Source organism: Silene latifolia, chromosome 9 (genome assembly GCF_048544455.1).
Source record: "Silene latifolia isolate original U9 population chromosome 9, ASM4854445v1, whole genome shotgun sequence".
In the NCBI taxonomy this organism is placed as follows: domain Eukaryota; kingdom Viridiplantae; phylum Streptophyta; class Magnoliopsida; order Caryophyllales; family Caryophyllaceae; genus Silene; species Silene latifolia.
In genome coordinates this window covers 192210228-192222750 of record NC_133534.1, presented here as the reverse complement: position 1 = coordinate 192222750, position 12523 = coordinate 192210228, and the positions used below count along the sequence as shown (strand labels likewise).

General features: G+C 37.2%; 1 protein-coding gene across 1 annotated transcript; it reads left to right on the top strand.

Annotated features, from left to right (window-relative positions):
• The first annotated feature begins 5109 nt into the window (after positions 1–5109).
• On the top strand, positions 5110–11020 carry LOC141600333 (GDP-Man:Man(3)GlcNAc(2)-PP-Dol alpha-1,2-mannosyltransferase). The gene is made up of 7 exons (XM_074420554.1): positions 5110–5550; positions 6104–6390; positions 7506–7692; positions 8298–8366; positions 8475–8668; positions 9936–10045; positions 10544–11020. The coding sequence occupies exons 1-7, from the start codon at positions 5236–5238 to the stop codon at positions 10783–10785; spliced, it is 1404 nt and encodes a 467-aa protein (XP_074276655.1). The 5' UTR covers positions 5110–5235; the 3' UTR covers positions 10786–11020.
• The last annotated feature ends 1503 nt before the right edge of the window (positions 11021–12523 follow it).

Here is a 12523-nt window from a genome sequence, read left to right as displayed (position 1 = left end):
TCGTAATAAAACTAACAGCATGTAAAATTCCAGCAGATGACATAATGAAATGATAATAAAATTTGCTAATAGAAATTAGGGCAGAAAGAGACAATAACATAAAACAAGAATTAAACAACAAGGAAGGTTAATTATTATTAGAAGGGAAAGAGAATTACAATCCAGCAATTTCCGGCGTAAAGAACGAAATCCGAGCAAGGAATTCCAACGTCGGAAGTAACAGTGTCTAATGTAGAAGAGAGTAAAAGCTAGATAAAAAGAATACTCAATGAAAAGAGAAATAAAAGATGACTAATAACCTAGTTAAACATAGGTTATATAGCCGAAAAGCCTAAGTGTTTATGCGGAATATACTAAAACACGGACTAATTAAAGCCCACAGACGAAATCCTCTCGATCGAGTAGGCAAAACCACTCGATCGACCAGTGTCTCAGCAGGAACTCCTCGATCGAACAGCAGGGTTCTCGATCGAGGACTTGATCAAAGGCAGCTTACTCGATCGAGTAAGGAACAGCTCGATCGAGGACTTGGGAAGCTTAGGGACCATTCGATCGTCCCATAGACTGCTCGATAGACCACCTGATGACTCGATAGACCACTTGGGTCTTCAATTCAGCTCACGTCTTCACCCAAATGCTTCGTAATGCGTGCAACGACACTTCAAGTGCAGCATCTCACTCTGGGACAATCCCGTCTCCTCTAAATGCATGCAAAAAGGACGAAATGGAGCATGGTTCCGCTACTTCCGCGATTATCCCTACAAAAAGGACAAAATACACCAAAGTAGCCAATTCGGGGCAAAATACTATAAAAACAGTATATAAATGCATGGAAATACGTGCTGAAATAGGCCAAAAAGACTATACATTAGGCACGTATCAGCGATAAAAAGGACTAAAATACAAAGGCGATCAATATATATTGGGCATTTGGGGCCAATATATAACAAATACATTTATCGCCTATTTTAATTAAACAAATACAACAAATATATTTAGGGAGTATCTTAACTATCAAATTAGTCAAATTAAATTTTTAAAAACAATAGACAAAAAAAAAAATTACTAATCACCTTGATTATTAATAATCTCCTTAAATATATATTGGTGGGCTATTGGGTAATTAATTTTGTGATAATTTAATTGGAATAAGTATTAGTTTTTGGAATAAAGTGGAGGAGGGGGGGAAGAAAGAAACTGATGAAAATATTGAAACATTGGTATACATGGAGTATTGGAATTATACTCTAGATGATAGTGAGCGGCGGAAGGCAAGGAGTGAGGGAATATGTGAGGGTTTATAATTTTACGAGGGTTTGATTTCATATTTATCACAAATTATATTTATTTAACACAAATTTTTATTTATGACGATTACTATCCGTCTTAAGTTTAAGACGACTTAAATATCTACCAAATTATATGGGAAATTGCCTAAAAAATGCTAATTTTTTTTCTTTATTACCATCATGTGGTAGTATTTAACCCGTTTTTACACTTACGATGGATATTTTTCGTTTTAAGCAAGATTTACTGTTTATCTATGGCGTGAATAAAGTTTCTTATGGTTGGTATTTTTAGCCAAGTGTAATTTTTTTAGTATTTCGGTATTTATTGAGTTAGACGGTGGTACATATATATTAAAAATTTCTTTTACTGATAACAATAAATGAATAATTTATCATTGAAAATGCCCATTTTATTGTATCAAACAGTCTTATTAGAGAATTTGTGCACTAACTTATGGCCGAATGTTTACGGAGTTCTTTGAAACCCGTTTCTCAAAAATTATAATTTCATGGAGCTACTATTGGACTTATTTTAGAATTGGTCAAGTGTTTACTGTTTAGTGAGAGTTTTTGTTTGAAAGAGGCTACCGTAAGTTAGGTTGACTTAGACCCGTCAAATGAATCTGGCAACGAGTTACGAGTTTTGTCATTTTGAGTTTAGTAAAAAAAAAACAGGTTAGATTTATTTTAGGTTTGTTTTATTCGGGTTTATATGAATCGAGTTTCATACGGGTTAATATCAGAAGGAGTAAAATATCGACTTTTTACGGATATTTATTTTCTATAATTTTAATCATAAACACATAGTTATTTTTTAATTCTTATAATTATCTAATTAGTACTACATGATATTAGTAAAAATTAATGTTTTTTTTTAAATATATTAATATCGAAATGCTATACTGTAATACTACGGATTTTATAGGCTGGTACTCGACCGAGGATGACCTACTCGGTCGAGTAAAGTGTGTTGGGTATTCTGTTTGGCTTCTGCCCAGGAATACTCGGTCGAGTATGGGTAATACTCGACCGAGTAGAGGATACTCGGCCGAGTATACCCTATACTCGACCGAGTATCCGGCCTGACGGGTATTATTTCCGCGGGTTTAATTTAAATGATTAGAGGTTATATCGTTCGTCAGTTTCAAAAGTCATTTCTCCCCAAAAACATAATCTACGTTCATTCTACTCTAATCATCTTCATCAATTCCAAGTCAATGGTCGTCGATTGTGGGTTCTAGCATCTCATTCCGTGTCAATCGCCGTAGTAAGTGTCTTATCCTTGTTCATCTATTGTCATTCTTATAAGTTAACAAACCCTAATTTGGTTAATTTGGGAGTCTAGGGTTCTGGTCATCATATGTTGTTGATTGTTGATTATCGTTGTTGTAGGTGATGATGTGTTACTAGTTGTGCATTTGTATGATTGATTACAGCGTAGCGGATTGCGAAAAGGTAGGGTTTCCCTACTCAGTTCTTGTTTAATTGATTTGAGATATTTGTTGTATTGTGTATGATTGTTGTCTGCTGATCATCGGATTGTTGGTGTTGTGGTGACGGTGGTGATGTGGTTGTGTTGTGACGGTGGTGGTATTGTGACAAATTTGTGTTCTTTGTGGTATGTGTGATTGTGGTGGAGTCACTTGCGGGAGTGGCTTCACACCCTAGTTCGCCCTCCGTGGAACCCGTCACGGGAGGGGATGTGCACATTAAGGGACAGGGATTGTTAGTCGCTCGTTGATGAGCTGGACTAGGTGGGGATGGGCTGCGGTCACCCACTGGCGGCGAGGATTACCTGTTGCGATGGGTAATCTGGCAGGGCTACACACTTCGGTGTGTAGTCGGTTAATGTGTGAAATCGGAGACCGGGGATGGAGGATGATCGGCCGGTTCGCTATTTGTTTGTCTTATTTGAACTATGCGATGAACCCCCGTGTTGTTGTTTTGTAAAACTGCGGTGATCCATTCGGGGATGGTGAGCAGATATGACAGGTAATGCGGATGTTTAGTTATGGGACAGACATGGGGAGACATCACTTCGAGTCTAGTTTCCGCCGTTACGAGTTTAGCCGTCAATGATTTCAGTTGTATTAAAATTCTTACACTTTTAGTTTGAGTTGGTTTGAGATAATGTATTCGCTAACTCTTTATACTTTATATAAATGTTGTTTGGAAATTGTAACTTTGATATACTAACCTCGGGAAACCGAGATGGTAACAACCTTTCATGCTAGGGTAGTCCTTGGTAAGGTACCTTGGTATGAGGGGGTGTTACATATACGAAGTACTAAATTGATTAATTATTACACACACATAACAAATAGTGACTACTGACTATATTTGGTAAACTTTGGTTTAAAACCGATTTTAGCAATAATCATATAGCTAATGTGGCAATTGTGACATTTTATGTTTGCTATATAAATAACGTTATTTATTGATAGTGCGTCTTATATCGATACAATATTTGAAGTATATAACGTTATCATTTACTTTTTAATTATTACGAAGTATATATTTATGTGACAATATCACAAATTTATTTAACAATTCGACTAAATCATTTTACACGTACACGGGTCACAATTTTGACTTTATCATGTTTCACTAACTAACAATTGTACTACATGTAAAACGGGTCAAGAAAATGTTAGTATTGTCTAAAATTTTAAAAAATTTGTTTTATATATAAGTCAAGTTTTTGTTTTTTTTTTTTTTTTTTTTTTTTTTTTTTTTTTTTAAGTCGCTCTTAGCTACAAGTAAGAGAATAATATATCGTACTATGACAACTACTCGCCAATTGCAACGAGGACAACAACAATTACAAGAAAATGACTTTATAGTTAACTATTACATTTGGATTATTAAAATTGTTTTAAAAAAGTAGAAATATTTTAATGCTTTATTTTAAAACTTTATTTATAAATACATTCAACTTAAAAAAAAACATAATTAATTATTATACAAATTTACAACTTTTATAATAACAAAACTCAAATAACTAGCCCGTGCAATTTGCACGGTTTAAGACTAGTGAGTATGAAAAAAAACCTATACTTTATGAATTTGAGGTATGAATATAAAACTCTTAAATTTACCAAACAAACAATTGATATGAGTTTGACTCATTCCAAATATACCTCATACCGTGTTTGAACCCTTTAGGGGGTGTTTGGTTCACCCAAAAAAGGTATGAGGTATGGGTTTGGAATGAGCCAAACCCATACCAAGTGTTTGTTTGGCAAATACAAGGGTTTTATACCCATACCTCAAACCCATGAGGTATGAGTTTCTCATACCCAAGGAGGGGGGTGGGTATGAGATTGATACCCACGGGTATCAAACTAAATTGATCAAAAATATGAAAAAACAAATTATAGCATATTGTAAATCCAATTTTTTATATACTTATTTGGTTAACTAATCATTTTCATGATTTTATAATATTGAAAAATATTATTTATAATACTTTAATTTACGCATTTTAACCTTAATTGATGTTCAAACCCATACCACTCAAAAATGAACCAAACACAAGGTATGAGGAATCAAGTTCCAAACCCATACCACCCGGGTATGATTCCTGATTCCAACCTCATACCCGTGCACGAAACAAACGCCCCCTTAGTAAGTTCAATTAGTCTCTCTTGTGACGGGTTACCATTTGTGGCGGATATGTTGTGAGTTAAAATGGTAACAAAATGGGTTAGTGGAGAAAGGGGACCATATAAATAGTGTTGCAGAGAGAGAAAAAGTGGGTACTTTGTGAATTAAAATGGTATCCGTCATATGTGCCGTCACAAACAAGAATTTGTATAGTAAGTTAGAGTAGAGTTGAAAGTTGAAAGTTGAAAGAAGAAAGGTCCCTTGCCTTGGCAGGCACACCGGAGACCACACTCACTGTATTATTCAACTTAATAAATCGAAGAGTACTAATCAAAATATTATGATGATGATGATGATGATGATGATGATGATGTACCTGATAACAATCCCAGCATTTGTAGGTATAATCCTTAGCGTATCACTGAAAATCAAGGAAGCAAGGAAAAACAAGAAGAAAGCAGTAGGGTTCTTTCATCCATACACCAACGATGGCGGTGGTGGTGAGAGAGTCTTATGGTGTGCAGTCAAAGCCATTCAAGATGAATTACCAAACATTGATTGTGTTATTTATACTGGAGATCATGACGCTTCTCCTAATTCTTTGTTGAAACGCGCTTCTGATCGTTTTGGTGTCCTCTTGATTTCCCCACCTAAGGTTCCTAATTTTTATCATTCTCTTATTATTTATTTTTGTTTAATTTGATTGATTACATTTAGTCTTTCAACTGATTTTCGGAATATGTCGAATCTAATCAAAACTTGATAACAGCAGAGCTGGAATTAGAACTGTTACATTTCTGAGCCAATGTATGTATGTGAGACCTGGAATTGATTGGAGTGATCAGTGATGTGATGCAAACTCAAAAATTCAACACATTTTATTCATTTTTCCTACATTTGGATCAAATCTTAGCTAGCAATCACTTAGGAAGGGAGTTGCATGTTTAAAATCGAGTTTGAGCTACATTCCTTCGTCATAATTGTTCTCCTTGTTGTTCCTTGCTCTCTCTGGACAAGAGTTTGAGCTACATTCCTTCGTCATAATTGTTCTCCTTGTTGTTCTTTGCTCTCTCTGGACAATGAGTTTGAGATACAGTCCTTCGTCATTATTGTTCATCGTGGTTAGATTAGTTTCTTATCCCTCCCTGAATATACTATGGTCTTATCTTTTAAAACATGGCTGAATCTGTTTTTACTTTATCCATTAGGTTATACATCTTAATAAAAGGAAGTGGATTGAAGAAACAACTTATCCTCGCTTCACTATGATTGGCCAGAGCCTTGGTTCAGTCTACCTCTCTTGGGAAGCTTTATGCAAGTTTACACCATTCTACTTTTTTGATACAAGTGGTTATGCTTTCACATACCCACTTGCACGAATTTTTGGATGCAAAGTCATTTGTTATACTCATTATCCGACAATTAGTTCTGACATGGTCTCCCGCGTCCGTTCTCGTAGTGCCATGTACAATAACGACAGCTTGGTTGCGCAAAGGTTATATTTATCTTAGCTGAGTCATAATTCTCCACATTTTTATGACTTTCTTAGCTTCATTCATATTGACTTTTCTTCATCTAAACTGTGTTTTACTTTTTATTTTCTTGTGATTACTTTACCTCTTATTAACGCTATCCAATGATATATGTTGGCCAACCTCACCTTTGGGATTAAGGGTTTGTTTGGATAGCAAAAGTGGAGGAAAAGGGAGGGGAGGGGAGGGAGAATGGAGGATGAGTGTTTGGTTATAATTTCCCTTCAAATCTTTCCTACGCCGGAAGGATTTTAGTTTGCCTTGGAGGGAAAACGAATCCCTCCAAATCCCCCCCTCCCCATTCCTTCCTACCCCTCCCCTCCAAATCCCCTCATTCAAATAAGGCCTCAGGCTTTTCTACTGCTGTTGTATTTGCTGGGAAAGAGAGTATGGTTATGAGGGATCTTTTTCTACTTTCCAGCTGCACAATAACTGGGACAAGAATTTTTTGTTTGGACTAAGTACGTTAGTATGCTGCAAAGGACTGAGTTTTTGAAATAAAATCGTCAACATTGGTAGTACAAATCATCTCTATGACCTTCTCTATTTCTTTTACTTCTGTTGAAAAAGGTGATTAGGGTGATTTTCTTATCCTAGAATCTCTTTGTAGTGGTGTATGGTTCACTTTTATATTTTATTCTGCGCATAATCTCGATGCTAAATCGATAACTCTTCCTAGATATGGGTTTCTGTAATCGTTTCTGTCTCATGTCGTGTTCACTACCCTTTTTTTTCCTTCTTTATTTTTTTCCTTTTCCCGTTTATTTCTTTTCTCCTTTTCATCATTTGAGTTGTTATTGATGGTTTCTAATAATGATTCATATTAGTTGACCTCATATCATTTTGGGATTAAGGCTGTTTTAGTGCTGTCATGTTCCTTGTTGTGTTGTCAGGGTGGTTTATGCCTTCTGGTGGCTAGTTTTAACCCACCATCTCTGATAGGTGTCCTACTGAGGCTCAGCTCTCACTTTCTAACTAAAATATATGCACTTGATGTGAAATTGTGAAGGTCATACCTATCAATCTATCACCAACTTTAGTTTGTTGCTGAACCTCTTTATTGCTTGTTATATGGCAGTCTTTGGCTTTCTCGGTGCAAGGTGCTATATTACTCGGTCTTTAGCTGGATGTATGGTCTTGTTGGTTCTTGTGCTAATTTAGTCATGGTCAATTCATCATGGACTCAATCTCATATTGTAAAGCTTTGGAAGATTCCTGAGCGCACTAGAAGAGTCTATCCACCTTGTGACACTTCAGGCCTGCAGGTTTGTCTTTTTCTTTTCTCTTTAATTTTATGTATTCTCTTCTCTTAGTACTTGTATAAGAAAATGCCCTCTTAAGCGAGTAGCTAATGAATGCAAAAACAACAAGGTTACAGTGTAATTCGCCTCTATGTCCCTTAAGACCATATTTGTACTAGGATTTTCTCTAACCTGTTTTTTTTCAACTCCCCATTCCATGGTTATCCTCTTGTAAACTAGTCGAATTAGGTTGTGAGTTTGTGACAATTTGCCATGGGTATAGTTAGCATTTTGGTTTATAAAAGGTGCAAGGCTCACCGAACTACCGAAGCAGCAGTTGAAAGGCGCTGGGCGAAGGTGCACATCACATGAACACAAAGGCGTACTACTTTTTGCAAACAAATGTATTTTCAAATTCAAAATTCTGTTTATTTTTTTACATTAGGGAAGGCCAACCAACGTGTAAATAAGTAAAAGTTAAGTATAATGGGGAAATAGGAAGGGCATAATATTAAGTGCTTGAAGAAAAAAGATATATGAAAATTGCATAGTAATGCCTCTCGCTAGCTGCAAGGTGCTGAAGGGGTCTTGCTCATATGTTTCTCATGAGTAATTTTGGTGGCAAACAGGTTATGCCTTTGGAAAGGCTCGCAGATAATCCAGCTATAATCTCCGTGGCTCAGTTTCGACCTGAAAAGGTGGGCATTTGTATGTAAAGCTCTCAAAGGTACTTCCAGTGCAGTTGTCATCCTAAGGGCTTTGATAACCATAGTGATTGTTTAATTTTATTCCTTTGTTTATCCCAGGCACACCCCTTGCAACTCGAGGCATTTGCAAATGTTATAGATAAATTGGACACTAATATGCCTAAGCCTAAGCTCCAGTTTGTGGGTAGTTGTCGCAATAAGGCAGATGAGGATAGATTGCAAAAGTTAAAAGATATGGCTGTTGACCTGAAGGTGGAGAATTATGTTGAATTCCACAAAAATATACTGTACAAGTATGTATATCAGTTATTGCCATGTTTTAAATTTTATTTCTTGTCAAAGCTTCAGCATTCAATATTTATAGCAGTCAGCCAATCACTGACAAGATCTTATTTCTTGCCATTTACACTCTTTATCCCAAAATGATTGTATCTCGTTCGAGTTTGGTTTGTCCCAAAATTACCGATCACTTCCCGTACATAGTAAGCTACTACACCCTCCTATTCATTGCATAGGTACCATTTGGAATGATACAATTATTAACGCAAGCAAATTTTATACATGATCTGATCATATTGCCCTTGAAACTTTTGGCAGTTATTACTCCTCTGCTCATTACCATCAATCACAACCTCCAACACCAGCCCATATTCAAGCCCCTCTACAACCGCGCCCCACCGGCCACCACAACCCATGCGCCAAATAACTGCCTTCCCCACCGTCTGCTTCAAGCCCCTTCCCTCACCATGCAATCCCATTTTCCTCACACCACTATGAACCTCTCCCCTACTATCAAAAACGCCACCAACTCACCATAAAATGGCCCACCCTACCCTTCCCCTTGATGGTCCTACCAACAGCATCAACACACGGGGAAAAAAAGGCAAGGGTGGTAAAAATCTTGTCATAAAAGGTGATGGTTGTGGGTGGGGTCCGGAAGGTGACGTCAATGTACGTGGGTGGTTGGTAAGGGGAAACCAGAGGTTGTGGGTAGTCTGGAAGATGAGATCTATGGATATGGTGATCGAAATGGGCAGGCTTCTGGTGGTCAAAATGGAGGTGGAGGGTCGAGTTGTCATATGGTGTTGTTCGGTGGTGGCAGATCTTGAGGTGATGGGGTGTGGTGGTGAGTGGTAGTGGGTTTGGATGTGGTGATGGTGGTCACCCTAGGTGTGGTGGTGGACTGTAGTTGGAGGAGATGCTTTAGGTGGTAGTGGTGGAGAGTGATGGAGTAACGGTTGGAGGAGAGCAATATGAGAGGTTTGGGGAGTAAAAGTGAGGGTGATAATCTATCAATGTAAGGGGTATATGAGTAATTTGATAGGTTTTTGTTTTTCCATCTAAGTAAATGGTAAGAATCGAGTGAATGAGCCGAAAAAAGGAAAGCTATATGAATCCAGTGAATGGGAGGGGTATCGTTGTAGCTTAATTAAAAAAACTTGATTTTGAAAGTGGTCATTGAGAACAAAATTTAAAGGGAATTTCCATTTGTTGTATTTGTAAAAAGGGATCAATCTTTAAGTGATGACCTTTTACTTCATTAATTGACTGGGTTTGTAGGGATTTGGTGAAACTTTTAGGAGCTGCTATCGCTGGCATCCATTCCATGACGGATGAACATTTTGGTATAAGTGTTGTTGAATTTATGGCTGCTGGTGCAATTCCTATTGGTAAGCCTACATGCCCTTCTCAACCACCGCAAGCTTTCTGCTTAGTTGATCGTGTAATTATGGAAGGAATATTATGGAAAAATTACATGTTGGGTCCTTGGGCTTTGAGCTAAATTCACGTTGGTGACCTGTGGGTTGAGAAATTCTTGCTGTAGTTCCTAAAACATACTCCGTATAACCCAATAAAAACTCATTTGATTTAATGTCTGTAAAACATAATGAAGTTTGAAAGGCTTCTTTAAGAAATAATAAGGTTTCACATGTATTCCCAAAAAAAAAAAAAAATATCTCATGATGCTTCAAAACATTTCTGAATTGAATGAAAAGTTGGCCATGGTACATTTAAGTCACCAACGTGGAAAATGATTCAAAACCACGCCTCGAAAGTGGAATTAGTGAAAGCTCAAGGATACCAAAACATAATGAGCTAGCTTATACTTGAGGACACCCAAGCGAATTTTTTGCTAATATAATAATTGCAAATATTTCTGTGGTCAGCCCATAATTCAGCTGGTCCAAAGATGGACATTGTGTTGGAAGAAGATGGAGAAAGAACAGGATTTCTTGCAGAAACTGTGGATGAATATGCAGATGCTATCCTCCAAGTTCTGAGGATGCCTGAGGCCGCTAGACATAAGATGGCGGCTGCTGCTAGAAAGCGAGCAAGGAAGTTCTCCGAGCAGAAATTCTATGAGGATTTTAAAGCTTCAATCCGACCAATACTATCTCAAGCTTATTAGGTTGATCGAGAAACTGTAATATTGAGCTCTATTTCGTTAGGTCTTTTGCTTGGCATAGGGATTAAGGTAAAGGAGATAGCTCGAGTTTTGACTTTGTATAGATTTAATTTTTAAGAGAGATGTCCCTTGTTACTTTGACACTTGTTATTGGACATGATACAACAAAACTCCTTTTGAGCACTTGTATGACATTTCATGGAGCACTTGTATGACATTTGCAGCCGAGTTGAAGTATTAAGACATCCATTCTAGCAACATGATAGTTTTCTGCAAGTTTCATAGTATCACAATTCTGCACCTAACATAGGAAATTTCCTTACAATTGTTGTTACTCCGTAGCTTATTAGTTATAGTCTTATAGATAATGCTTGAGATGAAATTTAATTATTACAGGAGCAACAAAGTTTAACATAAAAAAGGAATAGGAGACTGGTAAGGCATTTTTTTTCTTTTCTTTTCTTTTCTTTTTTTTTTTTTTTGGCAAATGTAAATAGAGGCGTTTACATTCGCATGGCCTGACGTGCCAGACCATGAGCTATTTTATTCAAGTTTCTAGGGACATAACTAAAACATAAACGATGGAAGGATACAAACAAACGCGAAATGTCCTCAAGAATGCCCTTTATGAGATGTTCTTCGTCATTCCCAGCAATCCGATTCAACACTTGAAGACAGTCTAAGGCTACTTCTAGGTGCAACACCCCACGTTGACAAAGCCCACCGGAGAATATTTCGGATCCCTAAAGCTTCAGCTTGCAACGCAGACTCCGCCTTCATTTTTTTTTGTTCCCTTGAAACCAAATGGTCCCTCTTCTATCATACGCAACCCATCCAAAAGCCGCATCATAAGTCCGCTCCCAACTACCATCCACCTTAACCCTTAGACCTTGACACTGACCCAACTTTCCCACAACATAAAAAGGATGACCGCCAAGGATCTCAACCTGTCTACTATCATTTATATCATGATCCAGAACCTAATCAATACATTGTCTCTCACTCGCCACTTGATGAGCACTAAGGGTTATCGCAACCAATTTAGAGAAAGACTTGTAGAACACTTCAGGAACTACAGACAAACCTCTAAAAATGACATTATTACGAAGAACCCATATACTCCTTAAGATTACAATGAACTTTAGGACCCGTTGTTCCCCCTCTTAAAGTTTACTCAGATAATTAGTCCAATTAATGATCTAGTCTCCAAGACCAACAGTCGAACCATTATCTGGCCTAATACCCAAATCCGAGCCAACCCATATCCTTGAGGATATGTAACAATCTCCAAATAAATGTTCTAAAGACTCAACTTCCTTTTGATCGTTTGTACAAAGGAAACACGCATGGTCAACCCCCAAACCACGTTTATCAAACTCCAATCCGACTTGTAGGAAATTTGTAAGGATTTTCCACACAAAGATCCATAAATGGGACCTGGCAAACGCCACAATTTTGATTTACAAAAATCCCGCCCTTTCTTACCGAGTCTTATTTTATCTTTTAGATACCTGATACCTATCGTTTAAGTACCAAAAATAAATACCTAAGTACTACTAACAGAAGTCAGCGGTAAGTGGGTCGATCTCCACAGGGAGGCGATCACTATCTACTTGTTAATTTAGTCTGTCTAAAGTCACCAGATGGGGGTTTGAATTGATTTAACTAAACTACTAAGATTAAGGCAAGAGAAAAGGTTAAGAGGAATTAATAAGAGAGAAAGGAAAACTAGGATTGTCGG